Here is a 22,605-nt window from a genome sequence, read left to right on the forward strand (position 1 = left end):
TTGGGTGACTGCAGTGGGGTCCTGGCATAGCTGATCACCTGCTCCGCGGCCTCTGCCAAAGCACCGCGCAGGGAAACACGGGTGTCTCCAAGCTACTACGTGGTGGCTGCTGCAAGGCCCACACGCGCAAACGTCACAGAAGTCAGGATTTGGCCTCAAATCTTCCCTGGTTTGGACTGGCTTTTAGTTGGGGAGACTGCGGTAACTGTTGGTAACAGGCAGGACACTGAGCCGCGGGCCCTACCGGTTCAGTCACAGGTGCTGCCGGCCTCCCTCATGTCCTGATGACCTGGGATCCCTCTGTCCAAGCCTTCCGACGCACTACGAGCCCAGCGAGGGCTCCGGGATCCGCCCTGGAGAGCAGCCGCAGGGTAAGGGACACCCTGTCTCCCAGAGCAAGAGCCCCTCAGGTCCCTGACTGGAAGCCCCAGCCGGCCCCCGTGGCGGAGGGGGTGGAGCAAGAGGCCGGTTAGCCGAAAAGTAAGGATGGGGGCGGCCTCTAGCTCTAGTACATCCAGCTAGAGGCCACCCCATCCACACTAGTAAACTAACACCTCTCCCTCCTTACCGCCTGCTGCAAATATAACCATGGAAGTTCAGAAGTTCCGTAACAAAACCATAAATTTGGGTCTTGACTCTCCAACATACAATATGTATGTATGTATTAATGTATGTATGTATGTATATATGTATGTAATAATATTCCCCTAAAGTACAAACTGAGGGAGGAAGGTTCCCTCATGAATAATACAGAGTTGAAGGCAGTTAAGGTAATGGCTTAAAAGAATATTTGAGTGGGAAAATTGTCGAAAACAGGCAACAGAGGAGCGAGCAAAGTGTTGCAGATTTCTGGGATTTATCGGGCAGGGCTTGTGACCACCACGCTTTCAAAGCTGAGAGTTCTGCACTGGCTGGAAAGCTGAGTCCACCGCACCTGCGTGCTGTGTGTTGCACGAAGGTGGAGGAACTCGTCTATTATTACAGTACGGAAATTGTCAGAGCGTATTTTCCTCTATAGATCTGAATACAGGCTTCATTCCATTGGGGTTTAATGAGCCACAATGTTCAAACTTCAGTTTGTTTTCTCTATCCTAAAGCATTGTTGGGCAGTGGAGGCAGCTGCTGCTACCCCCCTGTTCTAGAACTTTCCACTTCTGTGTTGAATTGTGTTTTTTTTCCTGGTTTACTAACCAGTTTATTTGAAATCTGGCATTTCCTCTTCATCAGCTTACTGATACTGCTCCCCAAAGTCTTCCTCTGGGTAATATCCTCTCCCACCCTATGAACAACTGCAGATTCAAATTCTGCCTTCTTCACATTCAGCCTGTTGGCTCCACCGTCTTTTTGTTTCTCCTACTAATTGATAACGGTCCCTCTCCCATCCTCTTACTAAGACTGGTTCCCTCTTCCTCTTTCTAAAGGAGACACTTCACAATAATGTTACCGGGGCCTCACTCTCTGTCGGTGCTGACCGGGCCCACCGGGCCCATGTTCCCACCTTGACGTCTCTGGCCCACTTGCGCTTTCTGCGGGCACTGGGACCTGTGGGTGCCACCAGCGCCTCCGTTGCAGCATTTCCCTCACACTCGCCTTTCCCGTCATCACGTCATCACATTACCATCACCCCCGTGACTTCCCTCGCCCTCGCTGTCTGCCACCAGTGACTCACCAGCTCCCGTCGGACCCCTCCTGCGCCCCGTGTGGGTCCGCTCGCTGCTCATCCGCCCTTGTCAGTGTCCTCGGGCGGGCGGGCTCGGCAGCTCCGCTTTGATTCTCCGGAGACAGCCGGGCCTCCTGTCTGCGCTTCTCTCGGCGCCCCGGGCCACCGAGCATGTCGCTGCAAGTCACCTTCCTGAGGCCTAGCTTTTTTTTCTCATCTTTTCTCTAGTTTACAAATCCTGTTCTGTTTCCCTGTGGCCCCAGAATTGAGTCCAGTGATTTTATAGTAACTTGGTAATGGATATTTTTTTTAATTTTATGGAGTTGTCATGGGAAAAATCAGAAGTTTGTTGGACTTACAATGATTTTACCGTGCAGTTAGTATATCTATATATATTTCATATACATGTGCACATATGTGTGTGTATATCATAAAATTAATTTTTAATTATGCATTACATAAACGATGTGCTTTGAGGTTACAGTTCTTAGGCCTGTAAAACACTTGCTTGTGCACTGAGTGCGCTCTCCTAGCCTAAATTTCAGTTAGAACAAACACTATGACCCAATTTAGTTCTCACAATTGCCTTCCACGTACGTGCCTCTCACTGGTGCCGAAGGCCCAACAGCCCTGCGCTCCTCAGACTCGCTTCCACCAGAGCTTCTCTTTTCTCTCTTGTGCTCCCCTCTGACTCAAAGGTCTGTCCGTCAAGATCCTGCTTCTGATCCCTTCTCCCCACTCTGGGTCCTGCCTGAAAACTCCCTTCTGTCGGTCCTGCCTGAAAACTCCCCACTGTCGGCCCTGCCTGAAACCTCCAAGTTTCCAGATGACAGTCATTTCTTCTTCCCCTGAATCCACCAGCCCTCGACACTCGCAACCTTCTCTTCCGGCGCACTGGGTCCCTTACCTCTCCCGCTAACCGGTCTGCTCATGAACAGCAGTCGCCTTACCTGGCTCATTGCCACATTCACTAGATAGTCACACACCAATCACAGCCTGACCTGAGCACTCAGTAGTTTGTTGTTTTATAAATAGTTCAATTATCTGTTTGGAACTGCTATTTTAAAACTGTTCATCTGTAAGAACGCTCTTATGTGCGCCACTGTGGAAAATGACATGGTAATTCCTCAAAACTTAAACGTAGAATTACCATATGATCTACCCATTTCACTTCCGAGTATATGCTCAAACAAAACAGAAGCAGAGCCCCAAACAGGCACGTTCAGCCATGTTCATAGCAGCACTGTTCACAGAAGACAAAAAGTGAAAGCAAGCCAAGCATCCACTGAAGGATAAATGGACAAACAAGGTGTGTTATAAACATGTAATGGAATATTATTCACCCTTAAAAAGGGAGGAAGTTCTGACACACACGAAAACATAGATGATTCTACTTTTTTTTTAATTTTTTTTATTTTTCCTTTTTTTTTTCTTTCTTTTTTTTTTTTTTTTGTATTTTTCTGAAGCTGGAAACGGGGAGAGACAGTCAGACAGACTCCCACATGCACCGAACCGGGATCCACCCGGCACACGGACCAGGGGCGATGCTCTGCCCACCAGGGGGCGATGCTCTGCCCCTCCGGGGCATCGCTCTGCCGCAACCAGAGCCACTCTAGCGCCTGGGGCAGAGGCCAAGGAGCCATCCCCAGCGCCCGGGCCATCTTTGCTCCAATGGAGCCTTGGCTGTGGGAGGGGAAGAGAGAGACAGAGAGGAAGGAAGGGGGAGGTGGAGAAGCAAATGGGCACTTCTCCTATGTGCCCTGGCCGGGAATCGAACCCGGGTCCCCCGCACACCAGGCCGACGCTCTACCGCTGAGCCAACCGGCCAGGGCCTATTTTTCTGAAGTGAGAAGCAGAGAGGCAGATAGACAGACTCCAGCTTGCACCTGACCGGAATCCACCCAGCATGCCCACCAGGGGGCGATGCTCTGCCCACCTGGGGCATTGCTCTGTTGCAACCAGAACCATTCTAACCCCTGAGGCAGAGGCCATGGAGCCATCCTCAGCGCCCGGGGCCAACTTTGCTCTAATGGAGCCTTGCCTTGTGGGAGGGGAAGAGAGAGACAGAGAGAAAGGAGAGGGGGAAGGGTGGAGAAGCAGATGGGCACTTCTGCTGTGTGACCTGGCTGGCAATCGAACCCGGAACTTCCACACACTGGGCTGATGCTGAGCCAACTGGACAGGGCATAGGTGATTCTTGAAGACATCACGCTGCATGAAATAAGACAGTCACAAGAGGACAAAAGCTTATGATTCCCCTCATTTGAGTACCCAGAGTAGAATAGTCAAATTCATAGAGACAGAAAGTATGGTGGCTTTTAGGGGCTGGAGAAGGGGGGTAAGGGGGAGTTTGTGTTTAATGGGTGCACGGTTTCATCTGGAAAAAATGAAAAACTTCTGGAAATGGATGGTGGTGACTGTGCTTAATGCCACACAACTGTGCAGTTAAAATAGTAAATTCTATCTTATATGTATTTTACCACAATAAAAAAATTAGTTCAGGGAAAGAATGCTTGTGCTGCTTTAGATGAAAGGAACGCTCTGCTGTTGAAGTGGGGGGGAGACGGGAACGGCTCCACCTCGGGTGCACTGGGACGTGGAGCTTCCTGGCACAGCCCTGTGTCCTTGGGCACTTTGGCATTATTATTTGCTACCAGATTCATATGAAATTTTTGATTGGAAAGAAACATACCGTGATAAAAATCAGTGTAAATAAATAATTGATTGCACCAGTGGTTTACAATGTCTGATGATAGTTTCAATTTCCCTTTTTATCTCTTGATGTTCCAAATTTGTTTTTCTTTTGTTGTTTTTTTGGTTTTCTTTCGTGACAGAGACAGAGAAAGGCAGAGAGAGGGACATACAGGGACAGACAGACAGGAAGGGAGAGAGATGAAAAGCATTAATTCTTTGTTGTGAGACAGAGAGAGGGACATACAGGGACAGAGAGACAGAAAGGAAGAGAGATGAAAAGCATTAATTCTTTGTTGTGACACCTTAGTTGTACATTGATTACTTTCTCATGTGCCTTGACAGGGGTAGAGGGAAGGCAGGAGGCTACAGCTGAGCAAGTGACCTCTTGCTCAAGCCAGCGACCTTGGGCTTCAAGCCAGCAACCTTTGAGCTCAAGCCAGTGACCATGCGATCATATTCTATGATCCCACGCTCAAGCCAGTGACCCTTTGCTCAAGCTGGTGAGCCCGCGCTCAAGCTGTCAACCTCAGGGCCCCAAACCCGAGTGCACCACATCCCAGTCTGATGCTCTATTCACTATGCCATCACCTGATCAGGCATTCCAAATTTTATTAAAATTCTTCAATAGTCATTCCACAGCTAGAATCTCCAAAATGTATATTAATTTCTGATTATTAAATTAATATGTGCATATTATAAAATATTCAAACATTAATAAAATATATTGTTTAGAATGAATGTCCTCCATGATCTTAACTGATAACTGTTGTTAACAGTTTGGAGTGGTATATTTTGTGTGCATATAAATGCCATTGAGAACAAAAACATTGTTACTCTCACATATATACTGCCAATGGCATTTTTGCTTAAAAATATATTTCTGATATCATTATATACCTACATATCATCTCTTTATATTTTAAGCTACTGCACAGTATTGTACTGTGATGTTACATTTTTATTTAATCCATATATGAATTAATGTGGCATATTTCACAACTCTGATAATATATGCTGAAGCAATGATATTCATATTTGATGTGCATATGTATGTACCAGTGTGCTTCTGAGTGCTAGACGTGGAGTGGCGGAATCAAGTTAAAAATACATTTATAATTTTAATACGTAGCTGCAAAATTTGAATTCTACATTGGCTGGCCTTTAACATCCCGAATACTTTGGCAAAGTTGCAATTGACCGTGTGTAGTAGAAGCTGATAGCTTAGATCAGGGGTCTCAAACTCAACTCAGCATGTGGGCCGCAGAGCAAGATCACAGCCGTTAGGCGGGCCGCACTAGGTCTACAAAAGGCAACTGTTACGCAACACTTTTCTCACTGCAGTTGAAAACAAAAAAAAATCAGTACAACAAGCACAATTGTACATGCAGTTTACTCAGTGTCACAAAACGACCAGAAACTGTAGTTCACATCACAACTGCTGTTAACTAAGCTAATATCTAGCTAGGATGCTAGAGAAATGAAAAATACAAGTAGGCCCCTAGGCTTACTTAATTTTATCCAAAATATTTTGAACTTTGTGGATTAGTCTGCGGGCCGCACAAAATTCGGCGGGCTGCATGTGGCCCGCGGGCCGCGAGTTTGAGACCCCTGGCTTAGATGTTTGAGTTAAAATAGCCAGGGAAGACGTGTAAGCCTGGTGTGCTGGGTTTCTCCAAGCCCCAGATTCAGCTGGCTTGTCAGGCTAACAAAACACCTTCATGGAAATGCCTGTCTGAGCCAGTGAATTCTCCGAGCCTCAACATTCAGCTTGTGTATTAGCAGGATAACAAAGTTCGGGGCTATAAATTAACAACTGCTCCCCATCCCTAGGATATCTACCTTCGTCTCTTCTTTAGATACGTGCCCATCCCATTAAATCTAGCTCTTCTTAAAATCCTCTACTGAATACCAAAACCGTTGTCAGAATTCATAAATCACTGGCTGACATGACAACCTCACCACCCACAACACATCCCCACTGAAACTGGGTGATTGCTTTGACTCTGATAATTACCATGTTTGTCAGATTCCAGAAGCACAGCGATTATACTTCCCGCTTTTTGTTGTGTCTTGTGAGCTTTATTGCTTCATGGAAAATTATAGATGGGTTTTAATTTTTCCATATCATCTTAGGTCCTGTGGCCTATAAATGTTATTTTGTAATTTAGCAACGGACCGCAAAAGAAGTGCCTACATAGTTGTTGGATCTGTATTTTCAAAACATAGCCTGTGGGAATTAAAACTGTTTCTTCTTCACCAAAAACTCCCACGGTGCAAATATGTTAGTAATTCTTGAAAACTGAAGACATGATTCCTTTGCAGAGAAAGGAAAATTATATGCATTCACTCATTCATTCGTCTGACATCTACTGAGAATTTACAGGGTGCCAAGCACTTGTATAACCATGTATATTATCTTACTCCCTGCACCTCTAACCTTGACACTGAGTGTCTTCTGTAAACATGGAAAACTAACCAAATATGAATTCTTTGTGTTCCTAGGAACATTTAAGACTATTTAAAGATGAAGTTACTCTACCTCATAGGGAATTGAAAACTTGTTCTTAGCCTGACCTGTGGTGGTGCAGTGAATGGGGTGTCAACCTGGAATTCTGAGGTTGCCAGTTCGAAACCCTGGGCTTGCTTGGTCAAGGCACATATAGGAGTTGATGCTTCCTGTTCCTCCCCCTTCTCTCTCCCTTTCTCTCTTTCTAAAAATGAATTAATAAAATCTAAAAACAAATAAAAAAACAACAAAAGAAAACTTGTTCTTAGAGTATGTGTGCATATACACATTTTTGCTCTTTGATTAAAAATTATTTACACATCTGGGCCCAGGATTAAGGACAATAAAATTCAGCCACAAAAATGATTAAATAATGTATAATTGTAGTGTTGGAATTTATCAGTTTAGAGTGGTTGCTTCCATATTCACCTTTCCTTTGATCTTTTTGTAGACATTACTGTTATTGACTGCAAATGTCTCAGTATTTTTGCTCAGTGGAATGTGCCTTGACAGATTAATTATATGTTATCAGGCAGTTGAAGATCAGCTAAAGATATGTGGCCACAAGAGGGATGCTGATGTCTTTGAGCTGTTCCTTTCTCAAAAGTAAGTGTACTTTCTATAAGGAATAGAAGAGTATCAGGTTATAATGTTTCACAGATCCAAATGTTCTTTTCCAGTCCTCCCCTTTCAATCTCTGGGTGGGCAGAGCCACACTCTAATGACTTTATCACCCACTGGAGTCGTAGCCTCGGTTGGAGAGGCAGCATACTGGGATGGATAAGAACAAAGATTGTGAAGCCAAGCTAAGTTTGAATCCCAGCTCTGTCTCTTCCAACTGGGTGCTCTGTGTCAGGTTTGGCAAATAAATATACGGAATGTCCGGTTACAGGTGAATTCTAGAGAAACAAATGAGTCCCATACTGCATTTGTTTCTTCCCTGAAATTCTCAAACCGGATATCCTGTGTTTTATCTGGGAACTCTATTGTCTGCGTGTGTATAACAGTATTGCCTGCTTCACAGGGTTGTTGTGAGATTAGGTGAGTTAGTTAAAGGTAGAGAGGGCATTAGTTCAGTTAACATTATTACTGTGATTACAGAATAATGATGCATTATTCCGCTATACTATAAAAATAACCCCTATTATAATCTAACCCCTAGCTAATGACCCCTATACTAATTTTACTGGTGAGAAAACCTCACTCTTCTTTATACAACCTCCTTTGATTCCACTCCAACTCCCTAAGGCAGCACTAGCATCGAGACCCCTGGGACATCGAGAGTCCTGTGCAGTTCAAGAAGGATGGGCAATATTTTGACCCCATATTGAATAAACAGCAAAGGGAGGGAAAAAACCACTGTATTCAGTCTCTCTTAATGCACAGCAGTCCCCATGTCTTGCACCTAGATTGGCCGAGATCTAGACAGCCCCAAAGTAAGACCCATGTAGACATGTTGAAACAGGCACTAATAGCATTTCCCACCGTTACCTGTGAGTTCAATGTCTCTACCTTCTCTCAATGAATAAAGTCTTTTTTCATTGAAATCCCAATAAATTCAGTCATAAGGAAGTGAAAATTTCAGCTAATGTGATAAGGTGCTCCCTGTTAAGTATTTGTTTGAACTGGCTGACAAAAATCTTAATTCAAATGAATGAAGTCTTAATGATAGAATTTTGGAAATTACCATGTAAGATTGCCAAACAATTTTGAAAGGACAGAGAGGTTCTTTAAAAAATAAATAAGTAAATAAGTAAATAGTCCAGTTTTGGGGGGGGGGGAACGGCAGGATACAAAGTTAAAAATAAATAAATAAATAAAGAGAGAAGTTCTTTTCAGTTATTACAAAGTCATAATATATATACAGTCTTACCCATAACTGAAGTAATTGTTGCTAATGTTTATTTCCTTTTTCTTTTTTAGGGAACTGACAGATGTCATTGATCTTTCTAGATTTAAAAATTTAAAATACTTATGGCTACATCATAACAAGGTAACATATTTTATCTTTAAATGGCTCTATAATTAAGTTACTATCTTAATATCAGGTTATTAATAAAGGTAATCCTCTAAAGTATTATTTTATATACCTAATTTAAACTCAGGCAGGAAAGCGTCTCTGCACAGCTGTTGACCAGCACAATCTGTGAGATGTTGCTATACTGCAGCTACTGTTCTCTCCCACGTCCTGTCCAAGCTGCTCAGTGGAGCTGTTCCTTCCCTGGCTCCTGCAAGAAACCTGGGCAGCCTCACGACTTTCCTCATCTCCTCTATGTCATTCAAAATCTTACAGTTCAGTTGAGTCGTAGTTCGGATATGAGAATGTCTACAAGAATATGTTAACCCACTCTCCATCTTCATTCATAAATGAGGTCTCCCCACCCTCTCTACCATATCCAGCTCGGCCCGACGGCATGGCCGCCTGCCTTCTCTGTTAGCTTCGGAGGTGTGGTGGGCTTTCCTTCCCTCTCCCCTTCACTCCGGAGATCAGTGTAGAATGGGGAGATGTGGAAGTAGAGGGAAAGCAAGGGAGAAACACTTATCTGATTTTCACCCTCTGGTACTAACAAATGCTCAAAATTGAATTTTTTCTCTTAATGGGTTATTCAGAAGCTCCCCTACTAGGTTACTCAACTGTAATTCCTCTGCTGGACACCCCTGACCGCCACCTGCATTTTATCTCAGTGGTACTTACAGCTGAGGGTCTCCTGGTCTTGGCCATGCACCCTCTGGGGTGGGATCCCTTTTAAAGTGCCCCAGATGAACATTCCTGTGATGTCCCACGTGCAGTTCCCCGGGGCTCACACACCCTTGCCCTGCTATCAGAGGAGAGGGGTTGGTACCTCTCAATCACTACCTCGGCTGATCCAGGTTCCCCAGGAAGAGCCATCATGTCCCCAACTAAAGGGAACACCCTTCCCTGTCCATCAAGCTCTTCTCTTAGAGGCTAGCATTTCGGAGGCCACGGCCTACCCCGTACTGGCAGTCTGAGTGGAGCTCCAAGCTCTCTCCCAGTCAAAGAGCAGGACTGACCTAAAATGCCAACGCAAACAGTCACTACAGTTAGCTAGTCAGTAAGTTACCCCAACTCTCAAAAATTTCACTTTCCAACAGCTTTTATGTTGCTTATTATAAATCCATTATCCAGTCTTCACATTTCAAATTTAGGCTTTCAAACACCAGCTGAATAATAAAAAAAAGAAGTTTTTTCAGTTTTCAGCGGTAGTATGCTTGTCAAACAATAGTCCAGACCAGGGGTCTCCAAACTTTTTACACAGGGGGCCAGTTCACTGTCCCTCAGACCATTGGAGGGCTGCCAAATACAATGGTCCTCTCACTGACCACCAATGAAACAGGTGCCCCTTCCAGAAGTGCAGTGGGGACTGGATAAATGGCCTCAGGGGGCCGCATTGCGGCCCGTGGGCCGTAGTTTGGGGACGCCTGGTCCAGACCAACAGCATTGAATCTTTAAGCAGCCATGATTAGGAAAGTATTTCAATATTACATTTTATTTTCAGTCGTTTTTGAACCAACTGAATGGAAAATGGTTCTAGTATTAAGTATAAGCATAAGTCTCATTAGCTTGAAATAATTTCAAGAACAAACACAAACAGTTTCGAGACCCAGGCAGCTAATGACTGAAGTGGAAAATACAGGCACCACTTACGGGCATAGAAGTTCAGAACTCTTTAGAACACCCTGTCAGAAATGCTCCCAGGTCACAGTGTGCCACCTCTGATTAGGAAAACATGGAAATCAGAAGGCATGGCAAAAGTGACTAACCTTTTTCCATGTGTGCTTCTTGCGCTGTTCAGTGGTGCTCAGTTTTAAAGGCAAGAACATGTACAAATGTTGGCAGTAGGTCTAAAGGGAAAGGCATAATGAGAAGTTTTGTAAATTTTTTTTTTTTTTTGCATTCTGGTAGTGGACACTGTCCCATCTCCACCAGTCATTGAATGTTCACACAGTTAACTGACAGATACGTTATGTGCGTAAGAAGTAAACTGTCAACTATTTTACTTGTTTTTGAAGAAAGCTTGGATATAAAAGGTGGAATTCACTACTCATACTTGGTTCTTTTTGTTCAATAAACAAACAATATTATTTTCAAAATCACTATTGTTTAACTTTGTTATTTAAAAAAGGACTTGGCCCTGGCTGCTTGGCTCAGCGGTAGAGCATCAGCCCGGCATGTGGAAGTCCCAGGTTCAATTCCCGGCCAGGGCACACAGGGGAAGCACCCCTCTGCTTCTTCAATCTTCTCCCTCTCTTTTCTCTCTGTCTCTCTCTTCCCCTCCTGCAGCCAAGGCTCCATGGGAGCAAAGTTGGCCCGGGCGCTGAGGACAGCTTCATGGCCTCTGCCTCAGGCATTAGAGGGGCTTAGCATGACCCCCTGGTGGACATGCCAGATGGGTCCCAGTTGAACACATGCAGGAGTCTATCTAACTACCTCACCACTTCTAACTTTGGAAAAATACAAAAAATAATAATAAATAAATAAATAAATAAATTAATTAATTAAAAGGACTTATTTAGTCCACATAACACTGGAGACTAGCATACCTAAAATAGTTTTCAGTGGTCATGGGGTAAATAAATAAACTGTTGTGAGTTTTCCTATTGATCAATAATTAATTGGTGCTAAGTTACTTTACTAGCCACACTCCATGAAAAATTATAATTCTTATTTAAGGTCCAAAACTCCAATGGGCATATTAGCTATGATAGTACTTCCTCAGAGGTCCCTTGTTTTTCCAAGATATTTTCCTGTCTGGATATGAAGCCAGGAATCATCCTACTGACTTGAGAACGGATCCAACACTTAGTGAAAAGCAGAGCCCAAAGAATCAGTGAGATACTGTGACATTCTCACAATCTCCTGACTTCTTGGTGTGTGACATAATCAATATTCTAATCTGTGTAGCAGTTTGAGCTGAGCTTAGAAGTTACTTGGAGACAGTAGCATCCTATCTGATACAGCTTATTCTGTATTTGCATTTAGGCTACTGATAGAATATAACAATAAATGTGATGGTACCCAGGCTAGTGATGAAAATTTGAAGGTCAGAGGGAATGGCTGGACTCCTGGTGAGGACATTGCATTTGCCCACTGCCGGGATGGCATGAAAGAAAGCAGTGGTCTTGGGAGACAGTGAATGTAGCCTGGTATGTTTGCAATCCTGCATGCTAGAAGGGTGAGCACTTTTCCCCTTTATTATCTAGTGGATGGTGAAACTGGAACTTCTGGTCTGACCCTAGACCAGCAAATTAAAAAGGTACAGGTTGTTCTAAGGCTTTCTGATGCCCCAGCCTTTCTAGGTTTGCTCAGGTAACTCTGGTTTCTTCATTATGCTCTCCGGGGTCTGGTTTGCTCCTCATACGGCCCAGATATTCACCAGTTCTGCTTCTCCCCCCTTTGTGGGTCACCTCTCTCTAATCTCACCTGACATAATTAGTGGGAGGCAGCTGCACTTAGATGCATATTAATGGAGGCCTCCTAAGGACACCCTTCCATGCGTCATCTATGAGTGAGGGAATTTTCAGTCCAGAGTTTATCCCTTCCAACTTTTCATGAGAAGTTGAATCTGTTCAGACAAGTGATCTAAGTAGTTTGTTGTCTATCCTACAATTAAGTTGTGTTTTGGTTCATTACCTCAAAAAAAATTTTTTACAGATATTTAATAATAAGCTCATAATACTGGTACAATTCTAGTATTCTTTTATTTCTGGAAGTATTTGCAGTACTCTGGTAGTTTCATTTGTCTCAGATTAGAATAAACATTTGAAAAAAATAGGTACTTGATTAAAAAAATAATAATAATAACCTGGATAACACCCTACCAAGCCACTGTCCAAAATGGAATCTGGGATTCTTCCATGTAGCAAAAACTAGTTGATGAATTTTACAAAGTAAATTTAAATAGGGGGGGTGGCAGGACGGCCATGGAGTAGGCAGATGTAACCAATTTCCACTTCCCAGAACCAAAGTGGATTACAACTTAATTTTAAGAAAAACCAACTTTGGACTAAACTAAGAGGACTCTTTAACCAAGGAGCACTGAAGAAGCCACACCGAGACTGGTAGGAAAAGCGGAAATGCAGAGAGGGCTGCCCAGCTCTCAGGCGGAACAGCAGCCTGGAGGGACTTGCATGGCGAGAAGTGAGTTTAGTGGAGAGGGGAGGGTCCTGGTCCCCAGGATCAAAGCCCCAGCCTGCAGCCACAGAGACTAGAAGAGGCATTTGGACAGTATTAAACTGTGAAACAAGCCAGGATAAGTTTGTGAGAAAGATAGAGATTTCTGAGACCCAGGATTCTTCTTAAAGGGACTGCACAGAAAACCTCTCTCACAACCACCTGTCCGGGGCTCAGGGGGACAGGAGAGAGGAGAGAACCAGAGTAGCAGGAAAAGAGTGTAATCTAGGAGGCAAAGGGAGAAACACTTTGAGTGACAGCCACCCTAACCCCTGGGCTGAGTCACTTTCCAAATCTGAAGTGAATATTTCCCCTGGGACCAGCAATACCAGCAAAGGGAAGCAGGACACCAGCCAAACAAGCTCTCCCACGACACTCAGAGCAGAGTTGCTGAGAAGGAGGGAGCTTTCAGGACTACAGTATTGAGTGCTAGGGTCTGAGCTACAGCACCCCCACCCACACTGCTGAGGGCTCGCTGGAGGGCGGGCGGCAAGGGGACGCAGAAGCACAGTCCCATTGGCAGGATCAGAAGCCGGCCAGCCATGACTGAGGCCCATGAGGCCCCGTATGAGCTCAGTCCTTCCTGGCAAGGGCAGAAGGGGTGCACAAAAGCAGTCCAATCAGTCTCTAGGCCAGGAAAGCAAGGCGGTTCTGCCTGCAATCTGGCCAGCAGGGGCAAGGTGAAAGCCAAAGAAGCAGTGGAGAGCAGCAGCTGAGCAGGAGCATGCAGCCCTGCCCAGGAGCCAGGGCTTGCAGCCATTGGGAGAACAGCCTCATCTGCGGCAGCCAGGCAAAAGCCAGGAATGGGTGGAGACCCATGCAGAGCATAGATGTGCAGCCCAACCTGCAGTGCCTAGGTTTGCAACCCCAGCACAGAGTGCAGCCACACCCAATGGGGTGGGGCCAAGGCCAAGGCCCACCCAGGCTTATAGCCTGGGCATGTGAACATAGCCCTGCCCATGGAGGACAGGCAGAAACCACAGCGACTGTGCAACCTCTGGCACCAGCAATGCCCATACTCAAACGCCTGAGGCAGTGGCAGAGGGAGTGGTGGGCCTGCAGAAAGACCACACCTAGGGAACACAGAAGCCACACCTGTTGGACTCCTGTGGCCACATCCTTCTTATAAACAGACAGAATGGGAAGGCAGAGAAATGCAACCCAAATGAATCAAAAGAAATCCCCAGAAAAGGACTTGAATGAGTCAGATATAAACAAATTACCAGAGGCATAATTTAAAATAAAGATTGTTAGGATGTTCAAAGATCTTAGAACAGCAATAGATGGACATAATGAGCACCTAAATAAAGAGATAGCAAATATAAAAAAGGACATTGAAATAATAAAAATAATCAGTCAGAAATCACAAATACAATATCAAAAATGAAAACCACAAAGGAATTAAAAGCAGGATGGATGAAGGTGAGGATTGACACAGCAAGTTAGAGGACAAGATAAATGAAGGCATGGAAGCAGAGCAGCAAAAAGAAAAGACTAAAAAAGTCTGAGGAAACTAAGTGAGCTCTGTGACAACACGAAGAGAACTAACATCTGCATCATAGGGGTTCTTGAAGAAGAAAAGAAAGAACAAGGGATAGAAACCTTGTTCAATCAAATTATAGCTGAAAACTTCCCTAAAATTGATGCAGGAAAAAGTCAAACAAGTTCAAGAAGCACAGAGAAATCTACACCAAGACACATCATAATTAAAATACCAAAGTTAAGAGATAAAAAGAAAATATTAAAAGCTGCTAGAGGAAAAAAAGACTAGCACCTACAAAGGAGCCCCCAAAAGGATGACATCTGACTTCTCAACAGAAACATTTGAAGCCAGAAGGAAATGGAAAGAAATATTCAAAGTAATACAGAACAAGAGCCTACAACCAAGGCTACTTAATCCAGCAAGGCTATCATTAAAATTGAAGGAGAAATACAAAACTTCCCAGACAAAAAAAAAAACCTCAAGGAATTCATTACAACCAAACCAATGCTGCAAGAAATGTTAAGGGGCCTATTGTAAACAGAACAAAGAGGGAAAAGAATATAGTAAAACAGGAAGATAGCTTTAAAGAATAAAATGGCAATAAACAACTACATATCAATAATAATCTGAAATGTAAATGGATTAAATGATTCAATCAAAAGACATAAGGTAGCTGCTTGGATAAGAAAACAGGACCTATACACATGCTGTCTATGAGAGACACACCTCAAAACAAAAGATATAGACTAAAAGTAAAAGAATGGACAAAAATATTTCATGAGAATGGAAGTGAAAAAAGAAAGCTGGGGTAACAATACTTATTTCAGATAAAATGGACTTTAAAACAAAGGCTACAGTAAGAGATAAAGAAGGTCACTAATAATGATAAAGGAGCAATCAAAAAGGAAGATATAACCATTATAACTATCTATGCACCTAATATAGGAGCCCCTAAATATATAAAGCAGACTTTGATTAATATAAGGGGCAAGATAAACAGCAATACTATAATAGTAGGAAATTTTAATACCCCACTAACATCAATAGATAGATCCTCAAGAAAGAAAATTAACAAAGAAACAGCAGACTTTAAGGACACACTAGATCAACTGGATTTAATAGATATATTTAGAACCTTTCACCCTAAAGCAACAGACTATACATTCTTTTCAAGTGCTCATGGTACATGCTCTAGGATAGACCACATGTTAGGGCACATAAGAAGTCTCAACAAATTTAAGAAGATTAAAATCATATCAAGCATTTTCTCTGATCACAATGACATGAAACTAGAAATCAACCACAACAGAAAAACTAAAAAATACTCAAACACATGGAAACTAAATAGCATGATATTAAATAACAAATGGGTTAACAATGAGATCAAAGAAGAAATAAAAAAATTCCTAGAAAAGAATGATAATGAGCATACAACAACTCAAAATTTATGGGACACAACTAGAGCAGTATTGAGAGGGAAGTTCATAACATTACAGACATACCTTAAAAAGCTAGAAAAACCTCAAATAAACAACCTAAACCTGCATCTAAAAGAACTAGAAAAAGAACAGCAAGTAAAGCTCAGAGGTAGTAGAAGGAAGGAAATAATAAAGATCAGAGCAGAAAGAAATGACATAGAGGCTAAAGAAACAATACAGAGGATCAATGAAACCAAGAGCTGGTTCTTTGAAAGGGTAAACAAGATCGATGAACCTTTAACCAGACTCACCAAGAAAAAAAGTGAGAGGACTCAAATAAATAAAATTGGAAATGAGAGTGAAGAAATAACAATGGACACAACAGAAATACAAAGGATTGTAATATTATGAAGAACTGTATGCCAAAAAACTAGACAACCTAGATGAAATGGACAAATTCCTTGAAACATACAACCTTCCAGAAATCAATCTGGAAGAATCAGAAAACCTAAACAGACCAATTACAACAAATGAGATCAAAACAGTTATCAAAAAACTCCCAACAATTAAAAGTCCTGGGCCTGATGGCTTCAGAAGTGAATTCTACCAAATATTCAAAGAAGAACTAACTCCTATCCTTCTCAAGCTATTTCAAAAAATTCAAGAGGAAGGAAGACTTCTAAGCTCCTTTTATGAGGAGAGCATAATTCTGATTCCAAATCCAGGCAAAGACAACACAAAGAAAGAAAATTATAGGCCAATATCCCTGATGAATATAGATGTTAAAATCCTCAACAAATTATTAGCCACCCAGATCCAGCAATATATGAAAAAATCATACATCATGATCAAGTGGGATTTATTCTGGGGAGGCAAGGCTGGTACAATATTCGCAAATCAATCAATGTGATTCATCACATAAACAAAAGGAAAGAGAAAAACCACATGATAATTTCAATAGATGCAGAAAAAGCATTTGATAAAATCCAGCACCCATTTATTATCAAAACTCTCAGCAAAGTGGGAATACAGGAAACATACCTCAACATGATAAAGGCCATCTATGACAAACCCACAGCCAACATCATACTCAATGGGCAAAAATTAAAAGCAATCCCCTTAAGATCAGGAACAAGGCAGGGGTGCCCCCTTTCACCACTCTTATTCAACATAGTCCTGGAAGTCCTAGCCACAGCAATCAGACAACAAGAAGAAATAAAAGGCATCCAACCTGGAAAAGAAGAAGTACAACTATCATTATTTGCGGATGATATAATATTATATATAGAAAACCCTAAAGTCTCAAAAACCTACTGGACCTGATAAATGAATTCAGCAAGCTGGCAGGATATAAAACTAATACTCAGAAATCAGAGGCATTTTTATACACCAACAATGAACTGTCTGAAAGAGAAATTAAGGAAACAATCCCCTTCACTATTGCAACCAAAAAAATAAGGTACCCAGGAGTAAATTTAACCAAGGAGATTAAAAACTTATACTCGAAAAATTATAAAACATTGATAAAAGAAATCAAGGAAGATACAAACAAGTGGAAGCATATAGCATGCTCATGATTAGGAAGAATAAACATCATTAAAATGTCTATATTACCCAAAGCAATTTATAAATTCAATGCAATACCAGTTAAAATACCAATGACATACTTCAAAGATATAGAACACATATTCCAAAAATATATATGGAATCAAAAAAGAAAACGAATAGCCTCAGTAATCTTGAAAAGGAAGAATAAAGTGGGAGGTATCACACTTCTGGATATCAAGTTATACTACAAGGCTATTGTACTCAAAACAGCCTGGAACTGGCATAAGAACAGGCATATAGATCAATGGAACAGAACTGAGAACCCAGAAATAAACCCACAGCTCTATGGACAACTGATATTTGACAAAGGAGTTAAGAGCATACATTGGAGTAAAAACAGCCTCTTCAACAAATGGTGTTGGGAAAATTGGACAGCTATCTGCAAAAAAAATGAAACTAGACCACCAACTTACACCATTCACAAAAATAAACTCAAAATGGATAAAAGGCTTAAATGTAAGCCGTGAAACCATAAGCATCTTAGAAGAAAACATTAGCAGTAAGCTCTCTGACATCTCTCACAGCAATATATTTGCCGATTTATCTCCATGGGCAAGTGAAATAAAAGACAGGATAAACAAATGGGACTATATCAAACTAAAAAGCTTCTGCATAGCTAAAGACAATAAGAACAGAATAAAAAGACAAACTACACAATGGGGGAACATATTCGACAATACATCTGATAAGGGGTTAATAACCAAAATTTATAAAGAACTTGTAAAACTTAACACCAGGAAGACAAACAATCCAATCAAAAAATGGGCACAAGAAATGAATAGACACTTCTCCAAAGAGGACATACAGATGGCAAATTGGCATATGAAAAAATGCTCAACATCACTAATCTTAGAGAAATGGAAATTAAAACCACAATGAAATATCACCTCACATCAGCCAGAATGGTGCTCATCAACAAAACAACAGAGAATAAGTGCTGGCGAGGATGTGGAGAAAAGGGAACCCCCCTGCACTGCTGGTGAGAATGCAGACTGGTGCAGCCTCTGTGGAAAACAGTATGGAGATTCCTCAAAAAATTAAAAATCAAACTGCCTTTTGACCCGGCTATCCCACTTTTAGGAATATACCCTAAGAACACCATAGCACTGTTCCAAAAGGAGAAATGCACCCCCATATTTATGGCAGCATTTTGCATAATAGCGAAGATCTCGAAGCAGCCCAAGTGTCCGGCAGTGGATGAGTGGATTAAAAAGCATTGGTACATATATACTATGGGATACTACTCAGCCATAAGAAATGATCGGATCATTTACAATAACATGGATCGACCTTTATAACATTATACGGAGTGAAATAAGTAAATCATAGAAAACTAAGAACTATATGATTTCATACATAGATGGGAGATAAAAATGAGACCAGAGACATGAACAAGAATGTAATGGTAACGGGGTTAGGGAGGGGGGGAGGGGAGAGGCACAATGAAAACAAAAGACAATTTGACTTTGGGTGAGGGGTATGCAACATAATCAAATGTCAAAATAATCTGGAGATGTTTTCTCTGAACATATGTACTCTGATTTATCAATGTCACCCCATTCAATTAATTTTTTAAATGTAATAAAAAATAAATGTAAAAAAAAAGAAAAGAAGAAACATTTATAAACACTGAAAAAAGCAGTACATATATACAATGGAATACTATGGGGCCATGAAAAAGAAGGAAATATTACATTTTCCAACAACATGGATGGACCTAGAAACTATTATGTTAAGTGAAATAAGCCAGGCAGAGAAAGAAAAATATCATATGACCTCACTCATTTGAGGAATCCAAGGAACAATGTGAACTGAGGAAAGAATTAAACCTAAAGGGAAGCGGGGAAGGAGCTTTTGAGAGGGGGAAAAGGAGATGTTGAGGGGAATACGGGGGAGGGGGGATGCAATCCGGGCAACACTAGAATCTATGTAAACACAATAAATTAAATAAAAATAAATTTAAATAAAAATACCTCTTCTGGCAAAGTTATTGTTTATAAACTACATTATGTAAAAATTGATTGAAAAGCTTATAACAAAATTGCTTTAAGAAAGCTCGGGTGCTCATTCTTCTATGCTGTTATGTCATGTTGTTTCTTATCCCCTGGACATTTAACACGTACTGAAAATTTGGTAAATAGCACAAATCTGTGTGTTTTAGGAAAAAATATTGGCAAATAAGATTAGCAAGCCACAATTTGAAAATTGAAATACTTATTTTTAGTGTGCTGTTTTAAATATTTGCAAAGATTTCTTTGAATGGCAATATTTGTTTTCAGGTAGCTCTATAAGCGTTTTATCATGGAATTGTAGTTGGTTCCCTCCACCATGTTTGGGTATACACAGTTTATTCATTTGTACATACCCTACCTTGTTCCAAAACACAATTCAGAGCAGCACAAACTTTATAGTAGAGTGTAAGAGCTGTTGAGGAGTAGAACCCACTAGTATACATTCCATATAGTTTGGGTTCTTGTGAATTTCTGTTACCTCAGAGCAACATTAATTATATCCCTCATGTCAACTTTGTTGAAAGAATTGTATTTTGCCACATATTTAAAATGTCCTCAAAAAATTAATCAACATAAATAATCCAATATGACTTCAACTTATGGTTGCGAAATTCATAGATATGTACGCTATACATTTGGTTATGTTTTTTAAAAAATGATTTTTCAAGAAATATAATCTATTTGTGAAAAAGAGCATATACAAATAAATTAGTAGCATGTAATAGAGAAGGAAAATCATGAGAATAAAGTCTGTTTATACTGAATAAAATAGTTATTTAAACATGTTTTTAAAGTATAGATTGTATTTTTAAGTATCATTTATATTTCAAACTAAGCTACACATGAATGCCTTTTTTCATTTATTGAATAAGAATACCATAAAAGTGAAAATAGTAATCTTGGAAGTATATTTTAGTTTTTCTTCTTTTCTCCTTTATAATTAAGTATATATTATTAAAATTCTCCCCACCTAATACTTAAGAGTTCTTTGTAAAATTAGGAAATACTGTGTTTTCAATATTCAAACGTACAATAATATTCCCTTGTAAATAACATAATTATAGAATTTTTCAGAATGTAGTCATGTTGTTTAATCACTGATCTATAGGTCTTCGCCCCTAGGTCTTTGGAACTACTGACTCTGAACAGGATGTTTCTGGGCTGCGAGGCTGTTCTGTGCATTTTTGGATATTTAGCATCTTCCCTGCCTCTACCCACTACATGCCAGACGATCGCCCCCCAGAAGTGACAACTTAAAATATTTCTAGAAGTTGTTAAATTCCCCCTGGGGGAAAATTACCCCCCACTGAGAATCACTTAATTAAATACACATAGTGATCTGTAGAAACCTAAGTTAAAACATGCCATTCCTCTGTTCACAACCTCCAATGATTTCCTGTTCATTCCAGCCAACTTCTTACTCTAACCCTACAAGGCCCGACCCAAGTAGACCCCTGATTACCTATCTGACCTCATTCCCCACCTTCACTCCCTGGCTCACTCTGATCCAGCCACCCCAGGCACTGTACTGCCCTTGACCTATGCACTGGCTGGTCCCCAAGTGTTCCTCCCACATGGCCCAGTGGCCCACTCCCTCCCATCCATCAAGTGTTTGTTCAAATATTACCTCCTCTGTGAGACCGACTCTGACCAACCCATTTAAAATATAACATAACCTCCCTTCTGACACTCCTAATATCCATGTTTTCTCTCCCATATCACTTATCAACTAATGCCATAATATATAGTATACTTATTATACATATAATTTATTTTCACTTTCCCTGCTAGAGAAAAAAAGACAGTCTATAAAAAAATGTCTGTTTTGTTCACAGCTACACCCCTACAACTTAACACAGCGTCTGCCATATAATAGCTGCTCAAAAAACATTTGTTGAATGGAAGAATGCATACCGGCTAGTTAAAGTAATGGAAGTTTACTTAATGAAAGCATGTTTTGGCTGAGTTAAGCAGAAAAATAATATTTTGAAAATACATTGGGTGGATATTAGGTAGCTTAACAAACAAGTGTAAAATATTCTCAGGATCAAGGTGAACCATGGTCAAAACTGGTTTCCACACTGTTGACTTGCCAGTCAACACCAGAATCACTTGCATGTGCTAAGCCTTGAGCTAAGATCAATTTATAAAATGTCACATTAAGTATAAATCCTACAACAATCCTTACAATCAATAGTGTAGATTTTTTTAAGGGATAGTTATAATAACAATTTACTTTAACCATGGCTGGAATATCAAGGAAACCAGTATGTCTTCCAATTCCTGTTCCTAGATCTTGACTTCAACAACTTGCTACATTGCAATGTCCCTTATGTCCTGTGAATTTTCCCTTGGAACTACCTCTCACTTTCCTCTCTTCCCACGGCCATTGCTCTCCCCTGAGTCAGCACATAAGCTTCTGAATCATTAGAACACCCGGCCATTAAACTTACTATCCCTTCTGAACTATGTTCTTCCCTGCCATTTTCTTTCTAAAATAAAATTAGGTAATAACACCCTTCTGCACAGTCTTTTAATAGCACCCCAAGATCTTCATGATCTGGCTTTATCTTTTTCCACTTCACTTCCTCCTAACCCTCTCACCCTAACAAACAGTGCAGTGTTAAAATAACCAATAACCATGGTCCGAGGATGTTAATGCTCTTAAGCAAACTATGATTCTGTAATCAAGATGAAACTATTGAGTTCATTAATATTCTTCTTATGTTAATGAGTAACACAAGAGAAATTAAAGCCTCAGTTCATTAATAATGTTCTGTTAACGTGTAGTCAGGCAAGCAACTGGGAAAGGAGAGCGAAAAGAAGCCATTCTTTCCGCTAATGTTCCTTTTCTGTGCTGGTGTCGTGTGTGGCTATGTGTTGATCAGGGAGTAGTAAGGACTGGTGGTAGTGAGTTGCTGTCAAGAAGCCATAGAAAAAGTAGAAAGGGTTCAGAAGCCAAGTGGGAACCACTCCTCTCTACCTTGAATGGTTGCTCCTAACCGAGGGAAACATGGCTTCTCTCAGGACT

General features: G+C 41.2%; 1 protein-coding gene across 1 annotated transcript in view; it reads left to right on the forward strand.

The window, feature by feature from the left end:
• Positions 1-284: 284 nt before the first annotated feature.
• LRRC72 (leucine rich repeat containing 72) overlaps positions 285-22,605 on the forward strand; it is a 40,973-nt gene continuing 18,652 nt past the window's right edge. Inside the window, exons 1-3 of the mRNA XM_066240370.1 lie at positions 285-371; positions 7,393-7,466; positions 8,784-8,853. Of these exons, the coding sequence (XP_066096467.1) occupies positions 285-371; positions 7,393-7,466; positions 8,784-8,853 (231 nt within the window). The remainder of the gene's footprint in view (positions 372-7,392; positions 7,467-8,783; positions 8,854-22,605) is intronic.

This window comes from Saccopteryx bilineata, chromosome 7 (genome assembly GCF_036850765.1).
Source record: "Saccopteryx bilineata isolate mSacBil1 chromosome 7, mSacBil1_pri_phased_curated, whole genome shotgun sequence".
Lineage (NCBI taxonomy): Eukaryota > Metazoa > Chordata > Mammalia > Chiroptera > Emballonuridae > Saccopteryx > Saccopteryx bilineata.